General features: G+C 42.0%; 1 protein-coding gene across 1 annotated transcript in view; it reads right to left on the bottom strand.

The window, feature by feature from the left end:
- Elovl7 (ELOVL fatty acid elongase 7) overlaps positions 1 to 17,860 on the bottom strand; it is a 62,672-nt gene that overhangs the window by 12,217 nt on the left and 32,595 nt on the right. The window contains exons 2-5 of the mRNA XM_055601963.1: positions 15,316 to 15,447; positions 6,077 to 6,267; positions 2,609 to 2,689; positions 1,659 to 1,715 (exon numbers count right to left, since the gene is read on the bottom strand). Of these exons, the coding sequence (XP_055457938.1) occupies positions 1,659 to 1,715; positions 2,609 to 2,689; positions 6,077 to 6,267; positions 15,316 to 15,379 (393 nt within the window). The 5' untranslated portion in view covers positions 15,380 to 15,447. The remainder of the gene's footprint in view (positions 1 to 1,658; positions 1,716 to 2,608; positions 2,690 to 6,076; positions 6,268 to 15,315; positions 15,448 to 17,860) is intronic.

Below are 17,860 nucleotides of genomic sequence, written 5' to 3'. Positions count from 1 at the left end.
CAAAGAATGTGCTAACAGAAAAGTTCACAGCGCCAGAGTAAAGTCAGGCTTTCAAATTCAGGCCACAACACAAGGCATTCCTGTGTCTGGAAAACTTGGAAAGGACACAAGACAGAAACAATTTCCTTATGGGAGTTGCTGCTGAGACTATGCAAAGCAGAATCAGTGATGCCATATGCTTTTGTTTATGCTCGTGGAAGAAGGCGGCCTGGTGCAACAGAAGGGCTGTAAACAGAAGGGCTGAGAGCAGGGTGTCCTGCTCTCACAGCAGCGTGTCTCTGGGTAGGCCACCCAACTTCTCAGGTCCCCTCCCTGCCCCAAAATACCCATGTGTGCGCTCTGCTCCAGACCATCAGGCATCAGATCTCAAGAGGTGGGTCCTCTTGTTCCTAAGGTTTTGTTCCTAATGCACGTAACTGTGAATGCTGGGCACCCTGAGTCTATGGGCAAGCAGCTTCTCAGAGTGTGGTTCCCGAGTAAGAATGATGAATCACGTGAGAAACTGCCAGAAGAAGAATTCGCGCACTCCACCTCCCAACCGGCTGGGTAAGCACTTGGGAAGCGGTTCTCAACCTCTGGGTCGTGACCGCTCTGGGCTCGCCTGAGACCATCAGAAAACACGGATCTTTATTTACGTTACGATTCATAACAGTAGAAAAAGTACAGTTATGAAGTCGCAAGGAAAACAGTTTCGTGGTTGGGAGTCACCACGTCATGAGGAACTGTATTAAAGGGTCACGTTGTTAGGAAGGGTAAGAATTATTTGTGCTTTAAAGAGCCATTCATATTTTGTTTTGTTGCTTGCTTGTTTCCATTGTCTTTTCTTTTTAAAGACAGAATATTACTATGTAGCCCAGGCTGGGCTCAAACTTGTGATCCCACCTCAGGTTCCTGAGTAGGGATTCCTGTAGGTGATTTTAATGCGAGCTAAAATGTGAGAGACCCTGGATTCTAAATCTTCCACGGTCCCTTCTCAACCTAACATTATGTGATTCGTCAACTAAGAGTGAAGCATGTTTGATATCTCCGACAAGGTCTGGTGGGGTGTGTTCCAGACACACTTGTCAGAAATACCAACACAGCCTCCCTGTGGCAGCAGGAAGCTAAGACTTTGAGAGCACACTGACTAGCCACTGGGCTCAGCTGACCCTCACCAGGATGCAAAGCCAGGAGAACTAGGGCCCAGCAAGCTCAGGCTTCAGAACAGCAGCTGAGATGATGTTTGTGTTCCTCCGACGACGACCGACAATCCTTGGATAGCATCACGCTTGGCTCCGGGTTTATGGATTGTGATGCACTAATGTATCTCAGAGTACGGTTGACACCGTGAGGAACCACCGTAACGTGGTCTCCGTTCGTGGCTTTGCGAACTGCTCCACAGGGAAGTGCTGTCACGTAAGGGCACAGTTCTGTGGGGTAGGTGACAGGTACCTGTTTATCTTAACCAGGTGATGCCTACACTTTCAAAATGCAGTCAAAGGTTGTGAAATGCTGGAAAGTTCATTTTCTAAAAGCAAAGATAATTGAAGGAACAATGGGGAACAGTAGGCCGGTCAGAGAAGGGCAGATAAGCAAGATTATGCGATAACTATACACTCGCAGTTTATTGCTTCAGTGAGACATCAAACAGCTCTGAAATGTGTGCGTCATGTACTCACAGTGTCTAACAGCTCGATAAACTTGGAGAAGTAATAAAGCCAGCAGGTGTGCACCATCTGTGGAAATACACAGATAAGAATTTATTTACCTAATATTTTATATGGAGGAAACGTCTACTTTAGAAAAAAAGCTGGTTTAAAAAACACGTAACAAATTTTACCCAGCTTTTAAAGGTATAGATTGGTGGCTTCGATTGCATTCATATCCCTCCACACCGTGACAGATCCACCCACAGAACTCCCTTATCTTGAAAGAGTGACACTCTAAACTCATTCAAAAATGATTTCCCATTTCTCTCTTACTTCCAGCCCAGCCATCCACCCTCTGTCCTACGCATATAAGCTGAATCATGCCGTGTTTGTCCTTTGTGACTGGAATATACTAGTTAGCACAATGTCCTCAAGAGTCACACAAGTTGTAGCTCTTAGAGGCTGAATAATAGTTCTATTCTCTTCACATGTGTGCATGTGCGTTCCTGTGTTTGTGTGCGTGTGTGCGTGTATGTGTGTGTGTGTGTGTGTGTGTCACATTTTGTTTAGCCATGTACTATTTGTGGACATTTTCGGTTATTTCTACATTTGGCCATCACAACAAATGGTGTTGTGTTCTTGAGTATATAGACACCTCTTTGAGTCCCTGAGTTCAACCCTATTAGAAATATAGCCAGAAGTGGAATTGCTAAATCTTAAGAAAATTCTATTTCTCATCTTTCAGAAATCAGGGAAGATTTAAAACCCAAGAAATTTAAACAGCACTAACTGTCATTTTATAGAACACTATACACCTGGATTTTTTAAATTCCTTATAATTTTAGCTTTTCCTCCCAACTTAATTAAGCTTATTATTATTGAGTCATTCACTCACTGTGAATTCATATCCAATGTTGCAGAACCCAAAGGATTTTCACAATGATTTTGAACTACACAGACTTTCCCAAAGAGAAACTTACCCTCATGGCTCTGGGTGACTGAGAATAGTCAACAATGTCACATCGAAAGGAGTAACCTGTCCCCCAGCCGGACATCACAAACTGGAAGAGAAACATGCATATTCAAGAGGAAGAACTTGCTAACAGATACAACAAAGGTTGTTTTGACTGCACCTTGTCTCGCGACCGGCTAAGTAAGCAGGCAAAGCTGGGGAAGAGGCAGTGAGAACCAGGACAAACCAAACCCGCCGTGGGGAGAAGTTTGGCACCAGCCTTTCTCAAAGCCACAAGCGCACAGACCATATACATGAACTGTATGCTAACTTACTTGTCCACTTCTCAGGATTCCTTTAAAATAGCGCAGGACAAAACTCGGGGAGTGTTCTGCCTAGTTACCAAATATTACCTGTGTCGACTACACACGTGTGTTCATCTACTTTTAAGGGGGGGGGGGTGTGCATGGCTCTGAACCTGTTTTTTTTTTTTTTTTTCCCTGAATGTTTCAAATCTTTCCGATTAGTCAATAAGGGTTACACAAACAAAAACCTGTCCACATGCCAACAGGGTGGCTGTGGCCACTGTGTTTCCCTACCCATGGCTGGCAAGTACCCATGAAGCGGCCGTGCTTGTCTCTGATACTCTCTCCTGCTTCAACGTTGAGACACACCATGCACAGGTCTGCTTCCAGCTGTGCTTTAAATTCACGAGACAAATAAGGGAAGACAAAGCTCTTGTTACTAACTGGGGTATAATCTGGCAGACGGCCATTCCAACACACCCACAAAGTGACCTTCTACTGGTGTTAAAAAGAAAAGCCTATTGTTGGTAAGTCTGAATTGTAATTCAGGGATCACATTGACATTCTTTTAGTCTGATGGCGGGAGGGGCCTTTAAAACAGTAGCTACAAATGAAAGCCAAGTACTTGATTTTAATTAATACATATCTTTAGTGGTTGGGTTGATCTGGAGTAGGGACAATCATATTCTCTTTTTGTCAACTATATTCTCTATTCTTCCTCTGCAAGCGCAAACATCTGGCTTGGAATATCTTCTCTCTCCCTGTAAGGTTTATACCACTTTTGGCTTCTGAAGCATATGTTATTTCATAGTTTCATCACTATTTTAGCTAAAATGATGATAACTTTCCAATATAAAAATACACTTAAAGTTTTTGCAGAGGCTTGTGTCCGTTTATATTTTTGAGACTGGGCTTTGCTCTGTAACCCAGGCTGGCCTCAAATTTATGACTCTCTTTATCTCAGCCTCCTAAGGGCTGTGATAACAGGTATCTACCAACAGAGATCAGCCAAGATAATACTTGATAATGCGAAAAGTAGTGGAAAAAACGAATTTAATTATGGTATTTAAAATGCACCCTCTTCTCATACTCACTCCTAGTCTGCAGTATAGGGTAATATAAGCTCTGGAAATGCTATGAGATCTTGAACATTAAGACTCAGAAAAGATTAGGACATGCATTTCCTAGTTTAACAAATATCTTAAAAAGCAAGTCAACAGATCTTACCAAAGTAACAAGGAGTGTGATAGCAACAGTGAATTCTGTTTCTCAAAATCCTCAAGTCAATGAACAATGCCATTTTCTGTTATGCTCAGACTCATTTCAACTGATAGAAGTAATGCTCTAACCAAGCGGTTCTCAACCCCCTTTGGGGGTTGAATGACCCTTTCCTAGTGGTTGAGTATCAGATATTTACATTACGACTGACAACAGTAGCAGAATTACAGTTATGAAGTAGCAACGGAGTAAGTTTATGGTTGGGGGAGGTCACTGCAACATGAGAAACTGTATTAAAGAGTCACAGCTTGCTACTCTAACCCCAGGAACTTTCCTTTAAGCTAGATCACTAACTGTCCACCTTACCCTGACACAAATAAGAGCTGACTAAATGAGAGAGACTGTGTGACTTGGGTCTCTGTAGGCTGCACCTGCTCCCTCTTTATCAGTGTCTGATTTGTGCCAGGTATCTAGCCCACTCGTTCACAAGAAGACAGACGCGTCTCTTCAGTATGGCATGGTTCTCTCTCAATCTTTGCTCCTTTTTGGTCAAGCATGCCTGGCAGAGGCATTTACTCTGAAAACCTCACAGAATCTTGCTCCTCCACACCATAAACTGTGCCTATGTTGTTGGCAGACAGGACATGTCCTAGTTATTAAGTCTGTGTTCAAACAGAGTGGATCTACCTTTGTGCTGATGTTGAGTTTTGAGAACATACCAATAGCCTGCGAAGGTCTTGACAGTTATATCTTTAGGCTAGTAACAAAAAGTTAATGGTTTATGTTCAGCAGGCAGAAAGTCCTGAAACTATAACTCAAGTATTAATGAAGACAGAAACTCTTTGATTCGGGTATTTTTAAAACCTTCTTCTATGTTATAATTGACAAAGCAGAAGCCAAAACTAACTGGTTACTACTGGATTCTTTTTAAACCTGAGAAATATAATTTGTGATCATCACAAACAATGGCACTGTCAGAGACAGAACCTGAGAATACTAGAACATTCTGGGACCCAAGAGAAAAACTGGTTCATTCCTGTCACTGCAGCATAAGAGAACTGAGGCTTAGAGATAAAAAGTAACACGGTCAAAAGGAGGCAGTCTGGGCTCCTAGCTTTCAGGCATGTTCTTAATTTCTCTCCCAGGTATATTCTCCCTCTGAGAACATACGAGGAGCCTGTTCATAGTGTAGAAATGACAGAAGAGCAGTGGCCTGTGGGCTAGTAGAAGAAACAAATAGGTGACAAGCTGCACAGTGAAGCTAGAATTAGGTCATTTGTAGCAGGAAAGAGGTTAGTGTCACAGCGGCCAGCAAGGCCACCATGGCTCCTCACAGACCTCAAGTATGAGCAAGAACAGGTATGCTAGAAAGAAAAGAAGCATAAGGAGGGAGCCAGCCAGGGTTGGAAACACAGCAAAGAACCCTAGAGAAACAAGGATGCAAAGGCAGCTGAGAACAGCAGCAAGGCAGAGAATAAATCCACAATATCGTCTACATTCTGGAAGATTTTTCTTTTATAATAAGGCACAGGGCTTTATCACCTCTGACTCTATGTGAATCTATGTTCTCTTTGGCCTCAAAGCCTGTGAAGCCTAAACAGTGTGCAAGTCAATACCCAGCTCTGGAGGCACCTGCATTCTAAGACCAGCCCTCCACTTCCCAGCCGCCACTCTGAGCCCATTCATTCTTTTTCTCTGGACATGAGTTTCCTCACAACTAACATTTATCAAGTGCAAATCTCTGAGCTAAATGTTATTTTTTTTCTCACTATCCAAGATAGCAACCGTCCTGAGACCCTTGGGTTTATTTCATCTAGGCATAACAGTTTTGGTGTTCTTATTGTTATAAACGCCTGCTTAGTTTCTAAATTCCTCTATTCTCAGAAAAAGGGAACTCTATCATCATAACAAAAACATACATATCAAAAAGGCGCAGGTGAACTTTTTCCATTAGGAATACTGAAGACACTTGCCTCATAACACATATACACAGAAAACAGTACTATGAAAAAATTGTACGTTATCATCACTTTCTTGAGTTCAAAGGGCTTCCGATTTTCCATGAGCTTTGGTCCCAGAGATGTGACAAAGTAGACATAGATCCCCAGGATGATGGTTTGTGGCAGAGGCGAGGACATGAGGAACCAGTCTTCAACTCTCGGATCTAAGAGAAAGACAACAGGTAAGCGCACGGCCACTTAGCCCTGCAATAACAGGAAGCTGCCTTCACCCCATTGCTGACAGCACACCGCTGCAAAGATCACAAGCATCTTTAGAAATAGTGACAGAAAACCCCCTAAGAGCAGTAGGGCTCTTCTGAGCTACAAACAGTGGAGCTGTCATCGCCTTTTAAGTTTCAAAGGGCAGGAGGTATTCAGAACATGAAGGGGAGTATCTGGAGAAGCCATTCTGGAGGAACTGGGTTATGGACTGGACGCTGCACGCTCTCCAATTACATGTGTGTAAGCCTGGTGTGGTTCTACACACACAGAGTCTTAGCACTTGGGCAATGGAGACGGGGAATCAGAAGTTCAAAGTCATCTACATCCATACATCGAGTTTGAGGCCAGTCTTTAAAAATACTGAAATGAAATTAATGAAATCCCAGCACCTAATGTAATAGAAGCAAGAGCTTTTCAAGAATAGGGTTACTGTCATAAAAAGGACCCCAGGAAGCTCTTCTGTTGTCTTTCCACCACATAACGACACAAAGTAAGACAATAGCATCCCAGGAGACCCCTCACCAGAGTACTGGCACCCTGGCCTCAGATACATAATTTCTCCAGGATCTAAGCAGGGTGTACAAGTAGATCTGGAGGAAAGGGCAGCTGGTGATGCTTCCCCGTCCATGACCACTATCAACGTTCAGAAAATTTCCATCCTACATGGGCATGGTGGTGCCCTGCTGTAATGACAGCACTTGTGAAGGGGAGGCAATTGATCAGGAGTTCGAGGCCAACCTGGGATAAATGAGACACCCTCTCAAAAATATTTCCATCCAGACATTATTTATACATAAAAACTGTATTTGTATTTGCTGCTTATTTATTTTCCTCTTTTCTTAAGAAAATAGGTGAACTTTCTCAGATACAATATTACATATAAAACTGAAAGGGACCATATCAATATATAACCATCAAAAGTGTGTGTCTTAGGTGTCCAAAGTATGAGCCAGCAAGCCACCCTAAACATGTAAAGCCAACTAAAACATGTAATGACCTTACAACCACTTACACATAAGTTCATCCCATTCTTTATAGCTCCAGGCTAGCATTTAAAAAATTGCAATTAAAAATGAACTGTGATTCATTCTATAATTTCAAACACTTGGGGTATAATTTGGCCAAGTGACCTCATGAACCCAGAGTGGTATGGAAGAAAATAACTGTGGGCAGCTTCCAGGAGCATCTGACTCAGCTCATCAAAGAGCATCACCTTCCTCACAAGTGAGAGAAGACTTGTAGCATGCATTCCTGTTCATCTAAACCACTAATGAGACAGCCAGTTGCCAGCAAACCTCCTCACCCCAAACTTCTTCATGACTGTCTTCATAACTCACTTTTAGTGCCAGACATGTTACATGCAACAGTTGAATGCCCAGGGATTTAGTTAGCAAAGGTAACTTACTCTGTCTTCAAGTGGATCTCATTCAAAAATGCCAACGGATGCCATTGTCTCAAACAAGCAAAGCCAGCTAAGGCGTAAACAGCCAACTAAAAAATTGATGCCAGACGCTTAGGATCTGAGTTTGTTCTTATGTCTATATAAGGACACCTAACTACACAACTAGTCAGTGGGTACAAAGACTTCCCCAAAGTGACAAGAGGATACCGGAGTGCGGAGTCTAACAGGATTGCAGCAGGCTTTTAGTGCTCTGTGTTAGCAGCTTGAATTGATGAGATGAAAGTGGTGGTGTGCAGCGTTCTCCAAGCTTATTTGCCCATGGATCCCTGGGTTTTTATGTATGTATGTACGTACGTATGTGTGTATGTATGTATATGTGTATGTATAATACTCTCTATATAATACTATTAAACAACTTTTAGAAGTGATTTTCTACGTAGCGGTTTAAAATACTGCTGTTTTCTAAAGTACATTTATAAATTAAACCGTTAGTAATTTGACAGGAGGCACACTGTTCTGAGATGTAGTAAGAAAGAAAACATAAACTAGCTGGTCAAACATGGAGGATAAAACACAGGCAGAAGTTCTTAAAAAAATCATTCAGAAGTTGTTTTAGTCATACAAGAAGAAGTTAATATGACTGTGACATCCTTTAGACTGGGGACAAATGAGGACCAAGCCCACCAAGGTGACATGGACAGCTTAGGCTTCAGACGTCTTACACTTCAGTGCCTGAGAATATCCATACAGACACCTTCACAGGGAGCTGGATGTATGGATCTGGGAGTAGGAGTGAGATCCAAGCCAGAGAAGGGAGGTTTGGGGGTTGCTGCTACATAAATGGTGATTATAAGAGCCGTGGAGTAGAGTTAAGAGAAGCATGTCGAGCGAGGGGGTTAAGCAATAAGGTGGGAGTGCCAAGGACTTAGGAGAGGTAGAAGAGAAAACTGTGGGGAAGGAGGAACGCATGGTGAAGCAGGAAGAAAATCACAAAAGTAAGATGTCCTGAAACCAAGGAAGAGGCACTCAGGAAGGGAATCAGCATGAAATGCGGCAGAGAGAGAAAGACAGGCAGCCAGCAAAGTCCCACTACCTGGAACGGAGAAGACAACACTTTCAGCAAGAACAGCTTCAGTGAAGTGTCACACGCAAAAGAACACCAGCAGAAGTTTGCTGGCCAACACTTAAAAACACAAAGTTCTAGGGCTGGAGAGATGTCTCAGTGATAAAGAGCACTGACAGGTCTTCCAGAGGACCTGTGTTCAATTCCCAGCTCCCATGAAGCAGCTCACAAACCATCTATAATTCCAGTTCCCATACACACAAAAGTACCATAAGTAAATCTGAGTTTTTTTAAATACAAAGTTCCAAAATTTAAAAATATTTTCTTCTCTCTCTTACTCTATTCTCAAGACTTGTCATTTTTAAACCTAGAAAGGTCCTGAAATCAGCTATCCGAGTGTATGGTAACTACAGACTTCCGGGTTTCAATTAGTTCTCTAGCCTTGTAACGATGGCGAGTTGCCTAGGACAGGATTTCTGGTCATCACTGGCAATCACCGGCTAAACCTGACACAAGGAGAGCTCCAGTGAATAAAAGCTTGCCACAGGATTGGGAATCAAGGCACAGACTTAGAACTGATCAGCCTTAAATAAATTCCTTCCCCTGCTGGTCAATATAAACCTTAACACAAAATGTCATAAAGCCAATGTGTAGCTTTTCATTGTTTTATTAGTATGTCTAGATTTTATCCCTAATAAAATAAAGACTAATGAAATCAGAAGCAAGGGAAGAGCCCTAAGGACTGCAGTCATCTCTAACTGAGCATGGCTACAACATGGGAGACTTCTCGTTTCTTCTTCATAGGAAATTGCAAATGACTCTGTTGTTAGTCAGCAACTATAGTTTTAAAACTACAGTGTCTTAAATGTCAGTACAGGCACTTCTCAATCAGAGATACCTTTTGTTTTATTCTTTCACTGACTTGGCAGGGGAAAGAAAAATCAAATGACATAACCCTTCTGTTCCTACTCCATTAGCAACAGAAGCCAAGAAAAGCATGCAAGGCTAGCTCAGGAAGACAAAGAAACTCATTTCCAAATAAACCATTTCTTCCTGTGATTTAACTTTTTCAGTACACGCCTCTTCTTAAAATCCTGTGCATATGAGTTTCAAGTTCTACAAATAAAAAGTTACTATGAAAAAAGCTTGGGTTTTTTTTTTTCATTCTATGTTATTTTCAAAAAAAGATAAAATAACCAAAAAAAAATTAAAGTATGTTTGTGTGTACAAAGAAAGAAACATACATTTGCGTATTCATGTGAGGAGGCCAGAGGTCAGCTTTGGCATCATTCACCAGGAGTGGTCATTTGTTTTTTTCTGTGACTTGGCTAGGCAGGCTGGTCAGTAAGTGCCAGGGAGCATCCCCCGTCCCTGCTTCCCACAGCTGGAACTCTGGGCAGAGGCCACTATTCCAGGCTTTTCACATGGGTACTGGAGACTGCGCTCAGGTCTTCATGGTTGTTACAGAGTACACATTCTTCTCACTGAGCCATCTCCTCACCTCCCTTCAGGGTCTAAAAATTCTATTACAGCAAAATTCTAGAGCCAGACAGTCAGTGCTGTGACCCTGTCTCTCCTCTGGCCTTTTATGCGGCCTTGTGCAACTGACTTAACCTCACTGGGCTTGGTTTTCTTCTCTATGAATTGGGCACAAGATGGATATTGCCTAGAGGACTGGAGGAGGAGTTTGCAAAGAACTTAAGCACTGAATAAGCTTGCTATTGTCACTAAGGTAGATCTCAAATCTGTGATCATAGCAGACTCATCTCCGTAGCATTTAAAAGTCCAATAACAACAACAGAAACAACCTGGATCCAGAATCAGAATCTTAAGGGCACCAGGGGTATAAGTTTTTAAAAATCAGCCATAAATAATGGCAAAGGACTTAATTTCTCAAAAGAAGAGACACAAGGGATCAACAGAAAGAAGAGTATATGCTCACTATCACTAAATACAAATAGTAGAATTGAATTTTTCAACCAATCACCTTCTGCTTGTAGGGCTGTATCATCAAACAAAAGATAATGAGTGTTGCTGAAAACGTGGAGGAATGAGATCCTTGGGCATTCACATTGAGACTATAAATTAGTACGGACATTAAGGAAAACCACATGGAAAGCCCAATAAAGCCTAAAAGTAGAATTATTCTAAGTTCACGCATTTCATTTCTGGAAACTGTGAGGACTCAACTGGAGTATTATCCACAGTAGCCGAGGTGTGGAATCTATTCAGTGGTTCATCATCAGACGAACAGAAACAGCAAAGTAGGCAGAATATCATTTGGTCTCTCAAAAGAAGAAAATCGTATCTTGATAAGCAGGATGAAACATTGTTATGCTGATTGAAATAAGACAGCCTCAGAAAGCAACACGTAGTCTCACGCATGAAATAATAGGGGTTAAGAGCCTGGCTAGACAACAGGGAGAGAAAAATGTTGGTCAAGGGGTACAAAATTTAACTTAGATAGGCAGAATAATTTTTTTGAGATCTATTACAGGGGCATGACATAATCATAGTATTATACGTAGTAATATAATAGCTATTATATAAACAATAATATTAGTACACTGTGTAGTTGAGATTCCTAACAGTAAGTCTCCAATGTTCTTAAAGAGTGGGTATGTTAACTAGCTCCCTTAAATTATCCCACAAGGCTTACATGTGTTACCATATCACTTTGTACCACATAAACAGATACAACCATAATTTGTAAACAGGCAGTCTTTTTTTTAAAGCTACTGAGGCGACCATGATGAGCTGTCCAAACTGAGAAATCAGGATTCTGGTGTGTGATCAATATCTCCCTGAGCCATACGCAAGGCGGCAATGTCCCTCGGTAGGCTCTGTGACAATCTATCCTGACCTCTCAATCCAAACCACTCTTTGCCTTCTGTACAACTGCCAAACTCACTTTCTGAAAGTACAGATCCGCTTAGATGATTCTCTTGCTTAAATGAGCTCTCCCTCACTGATCAAAGAAAATTCAAAGCCCTAGCCTGATGTTCAGGCTAGTGTCCCTGTCTCCTGCTTCTGGCAGCAGCACTCTACCTTCCTGAAAAGGGCGTCAGTCCACTTCCTTGTGAAGAGTGGGGTTTCCTTTAACATGCCTGTGGGTCAGTTGGGGATGACTTGACATGAAGACTGTGGAAAGGGCACAATTCCATATCAGGTTAATTCAGACTCAGCCTAGGAATTCAGTCAGGGGTAAGTGGTCCCTGTTTTCCCCAGGGACAAAGGCTGAGGAGGGAGTGACAGTCTTGTGAATCATGTACTTGCCCTCAACGTTGACAGAGCTGGCCGAGAAGAGCTGAGGTGAAAGCAGAGGGTAGGTAAGCAGGCTGGGCTCTTGGTTACGCCCACCACAGTGCTGATTTATCATTAGCCTAATAGTTCTTTTCTAAGAGTTCCCCAGAAAGAAACAGGGTGCAGGGAAAGCACAATGCTGGACATATAGATTACCAAGGAGCCATCAACTATGTACAGAACAGTGTCCTTAGGCACCATGTGATAAATGAAAGAGCACACACTTTACACTTTTTTAGAATGAAGAAGCTGGAAGGGAAGGGATACTGGTTCCCAGTGTACTTTCTGAGAGTTCATAGAGGTAGCAGATCTACTCATCCTCTGTCTTCTTATGATGCAAACACGCAAAGGGCTGCTTTTGAATGATTAAGCACTTTAGCATTTCTCCACATGCTGCTCTAGCAGGGTTTTTAAGTCTAACATTCCATAATCAAAGGATCCTTATAAACAGTCCTCTACCTTCCATACTAAGCCACGGGATTTCCACATGACATAAGTAAGCATGACCACCACCACTCCAGCGATCAGAAAACTAGTAACAGTAAGTTTTCCCAAGTTTGGCCACGCAGGATTAGGGCCAAAGCCAAGAATACACTTGAAAATTCTTGGCTCTTGATCATGCATTCAGCCCTTTCCAGAGTACTCAAAGCAAAACTAAGGCCTCTCCGAGATCAATACCACACTAAATACAAGAAGAGACTCCCCTGATGTGCTTGACAGGGATTTTCCAAAGCTGTAACTATTACTACAAATCCTTTTAACTCTGTTAGACCTTGACAATTAAAAAAAAAAAAAAAGTGAAGGAAAAAAACAACAACACCTCATTGATGTGTAACTTTAAAAGTATCTAACAATAATTTGTAGCAATCTCTTGGTCAATCTGTGTCAGGAATGTCCTCAGTAACAGCGCCTTTCACTCAGCTGAGAGGTGCTAAGTCTCCCTTTTGTTTTACTCACAAAGAAACATAGTTGGTTTAAGGTCACCTAGTTAGTCTAGGGTAGTGAGGAACCTGAATGTGGCTCCTCTCTTTCCACATGCCATGACCTTCTTCCTCCTAAGACTGCAAATGAATGTTGTATTCAGAAATGTGAGGTGTTTCCCTTTTCTGTGCCTCTCTCCTCTTGCCTGCTCCGTTTACACAGTGTTTCTTGTTTCTCCTCAGTCCTTACTTTTAATCACCTGGGGTCCTTTGCTACCCCCTTTTCTAATCTAATATTGCTTAGTTTTTTGACGGAAGTACTTCAAACAAAAAGTAATTGATCCACAGGTAAGGTGGAAGCAGCGTTCTGACATAGTTTGCATTAAAATGTTTTGTTACTTCTAGAGCCATAGGACTAGTTGCAGCCATTTGAGTCTACTTGGCTCTTGAGGTAAGGATTACCTGAGTCTCCTCTGTTCTTGCATTGAAGATGGTTAATAGTAAGATTTGGACTGCACGGGATCTGTGTTTTCAAATAACTCTATTCTAAAACACTGTCGCCAGGGCTAGTGAGATGGCTCAGTAGGTAATGGGGCTTGCTATGCAAACCTAATGACCTGAGTTCCATCCCTGGAACTAACATAAAAGTGTATGGGGAGAACCAACTACGCAAAATTATCATCTGACTTCCACACATTGTGTGAAAGGCGCTGTTACTGAGGACATTCCTGACACAGATTGACCAAGAAATTGCTACAAGTTATTGTTAGATACTTTTAAAGTTACACATCATCTGACTTACCGCACTGTGGTAAGTGTGTGTGTGTGTGTGTGTGTGTGTGTGTATAATAACTTTTCTTAATTATACCTTAATCTACTTGGGTTTCAAGTTTAAATAGTGAGACCTGGGTAAGCAATGTACACTTTTCTTTTGAAATTCAACTGGAAGAACAATATTTACATTAAATACTAAAATTGTAGCAATCAGTATAAATCATCAGAGGAAGATAACCTGTAAAGAAACTGGTACATTTTCTGAACCAAGTAAGTAGAAACCTTCAGGGAAAAGAGAGGAAAATAGCTACTCTATTTGTCCTTGGCATTCTTGAGGGATGAAACTATTGGAAAACCTTTGGAGAAGTAACATTGCCCTTTAGCAATGGGCATTTAGCCTGGGGCTGAAATGCTGCTCAAGAAAGTGTCTTTGCTGAAATCACTGTAATCTAGGATATGTCCTCACATCCTCACGTGATAGGTGTGATATGAGGGACTTGTGATTTCCAGTCAATGACTGAGTCACTCCAGTGTGGTTTTACGGGTGAATATGTGTATCTTAATAACTACAAAACAATGAAGTGCCAGAACACTAATCATAACTAAAAACACAGGGTTGTTTTTTGTTTTTTTTTTTTTTTTTCTTCTTCTCTATCAACTTTTTCTTCAACTTTACCAACCTCGGGAAAGGTCACACCTCTGTGTTTTAATTTCTTTAGCTCTAAAATGAAGCATGGGGTGGGATGGTATCTCAGGTCTAAGTTCCAAGGCACTGAATTCTTTTCTATTTAAAAAAAAAATCTTGCAATGTTTTCTTTTTTAAAACTTTAATAGTTCCTAAAATACTACCACATTGGCTGGGGTTTAAAAACTCACACACAGACAAGTAAAGAAAAGCTACTCATGAGACCAGGAGCAGCTCTGTTGTAGAGCACTCACTTAGCAGGGACAAAAGCACGACCCTGACCTCAATCCCTAGCAGCAGGCAACACACTAACCCCCAAAACATCACTCACTACCTACAAGCGGCCCGACTTTCCACAAAAGAAACACACACAGTGCTTCATGTATGGCTTCCGTTTGCATATTCTAAACTCCGGTAACATGGCGTGTTCCAAAACATTTTTATTATTCCCCGCCCTTTCTGTGTCACCTCTCAGGGGCAAGGGCAGCTCTTTCTTCTAGAATCAGCCTGGGCAGAACCTTCGTTGGCAATGACGGTGATTTTCCCCTAAATCATTAGAGTACTGAACCTCCCCCCTCCAAAAAAAAAACATTTTTAAGGGCTACTGGGCTGAGATATGCCATCACCTATGACCCAGTTCCCTCCTGTGGAGCTTCAGAGTCTTTTCAACTATTATAAACACCATCATGGGTAAATATATTAACCCCCAGCTTCTTGGTTAACTGGTAAAAAAGGAGTACGAAGGTGACACGCCACTTATTTTGTTCAAAATAAGCCCTATTACTGTGGGAATTCGATGTGAAAAGGAAAGATGAACTTCAATTAGGAAATCTCATTACTTACCAGCATCTTTGATCCAATTATCATAAAAACGCACAGTCCTCGACGTGAGATCACTGAACGCCATTTTCTACAAGACTCACTGGCTCTTTTAATGGATTCTTCAGTAAAACAGTGCAGAAGTGAGCTTATGATCTATAAATGCAAATAAAAATAAGCTTTTAGTAATACAATATTTAAAATGCTAAAAATTTAATAGGAACTGGCAGGGCAACAAACTCTTGCTGAAGGGAAAATGCATTAGTGAACCATAGGAAATGCTGATGCAGTCACAAACACTTGAGATTTTTCCATTCCTCTAGAGATGCTGATGACCTCACTGAAGAAGGCTGGCATTTTATGTACGTGATACAAAAGGAGGAAATGATTCCAGGAACTCATATAGAAACGTCTCCCTCTTATGGAGAAAACTCAGGTCAGGAGCAGGCTGCTTCACCAGGACAAGGCCGCAGGGAAAGTCCAGGAGGTGGAGAAGATAGCAAGACTTTCAGAGTCATACGCTGGCCCAGGCTTTGGAGCCACCGTTAGGCCCAAGAAAGTCTTCTTTATGTGAGATTTTGAAAATATTTTGTTTTTTATTATATGTAATGTGTGTGTGTGTGTGTGTGTGTGTGTGTGTGTGTGTGTGTGTGTGTGTGTGTATGCCATATATGTATGAGGGCCAGTGGAAGCCAGAGGCTGCGAATCCCTTGCAGCTGGAGTTACAAGCAGTTGTGAGCTACTTGACGTGGGTGCCGCAAACCAAACTCAAGCTTCTGTGAAAGAAACACACTCTCAGCCACTGAGCTATCTCTCCAGTTCCGTAGGTTTTTACATTTCAGTGGTCTCCCAAGATTTCCACAGTATTTTTTTTTTAATCATTAAAATGTCATCCACTCAAAAAAAAAAAAAAAAGTTAACGGAATGAGGCAGAGAGAGGGGAGGAAGACCAATAAGAACCAAGGAAAGTAAGTTAGCATGCTCTGGGGGTTGAACCCTGGTCCTCTGGAAGAGCAGCCAGCTCTCCTAGTCACTGAGCAACCACGCCTGCCTTACATGGTGAAAATACAAGGCTCTTCCTCGCCCGTCACCTTCATCCTGCATATGCTTTTTATTACTTGCTGGGATTTCAGAAGAGATTCTCACTGTGGTACATTTCTACCACCCTCAACGTATACAAATTAAGCTACAAAAATATCCATATTTAAATAAAAGTACGTTCTTATGCCAGACAAAATGGACTTCAAGTAAAAGTTGTCATTAGACAAGGTCATTATAAAGGGGTCAAGAAGATACAGGGTCAGGTTCATCAGGAAGATATAAGAAGGGCTGAATGGGCCACAATCCTTGCTTAGGACACACGAGGTCTTAGGTTCCATGTACAGTACCACACACGAGAGGGAGGGGAGGAGAGGGAAAGAGAGAGAATAAATATACACACAAATAACACCCCTGCATCTAAGTACACGAAGCAAACATCAACAGATTTAAAAGAAAAGATAGACTGTAATACAAAATAGCAGAGAATTCCAGTCTACCCTTTTCAATACCACATCAATCACCCAGACAGAAGTTAAGACAAAGCAGAGGACTTGCAAACAACAGCACAGTGCGCATTTGTGCAAACAGAATATCCTCCAGGATGGGTCATACAACGAACCGCAGCATAAGTGTAAGAAATTGAAGAAGGCTGAAACTGTATCAAGTCTTTCTTCCAACCACAACGTTATGGACCTAGAAATCAACAACAGAAGGAAAGTCAGAAGGTTTCACAAATATGTAGAAAGAAAATAGCCTATTCTTGAACAATGAAACAGTCCAAAGGAAATCTAAATGGCACTGAAAACTATCTTGAGACAAATGAAGACAGACGCACATCTGTGGGACATAGCAATGCCGAGAGGAAGCTCGTTATGCTCTGAGTGTGAACTGCCCAGTGCAGGCTCCTGGGCCTCATCACTCGATCCCGGAGAGTCACTGTTTCGGAGGCTGTGGGATCTTTGTGGGGCGGGGTCACAATCAGCAGTTTGTGACTGCCCCCATGATAGCTTACTGGGGTCCCATGCTCCTGCTACCATTGATGCACCTACCACTAAGTCGTCCCTAGGATGGGCTGTATTCCGTCCACAAGCCAAGACAAAGCTGGACAAGAGCAGCATCCAGAATCCCCAGGACAGAGATCTGGATACAGTTCGTGCTTGAGGGAAGTTCCTGTGATGGGCTGCAGTTTAGAAATCTCTTCTTAACACTATATACATTATTGCAGACAGGACACCACCCACAAATATTTGGATCAGGCGTAAAAATACATGACAGAATCCAGTTAAGAAGTCACCTGGATGCGGAAGGCATTGGAATCAGGAAGGAAAAGGAGGCGTCCCCGACGCTGGGCAAGATTAATCTGATGAGTCAAAAGAATCTGTGTGAGATGTAAGATCTCTGGGCAGCACTTGAGTCAACACCCTCATCCACGGGGTAAGGAAACTGGCCCCGTACTTCAGGAGTAAAACATGAGGTCCTCAAGCGCTCGTGAGAGAAAAATCCTGACTACACCTCAGTTCTTAGTACA

The sequence above is a fragment of the Psammomys obesus genome, unplaced genomic scaffold (genome assembly GCF_907164565.1).
Source record: "Psammomys obesus unplaced genomic scaffold, mPsaObe1.curated_primary_1811, whole genome shotgun sequence".
In the NCBI taxonomy this organism is placed as follows: domain Eukaryota; kingdom Metazoa; phylum Chordata; class Mammalia; order Rodentia; family Muridae; genus Psammomys; species Psammomys obesus.
The sequence above is the reverse complement of the archived record's forward strand: the minus strand, read 5'-3'. Positions and strand labels throughout refer to the sequence as shown.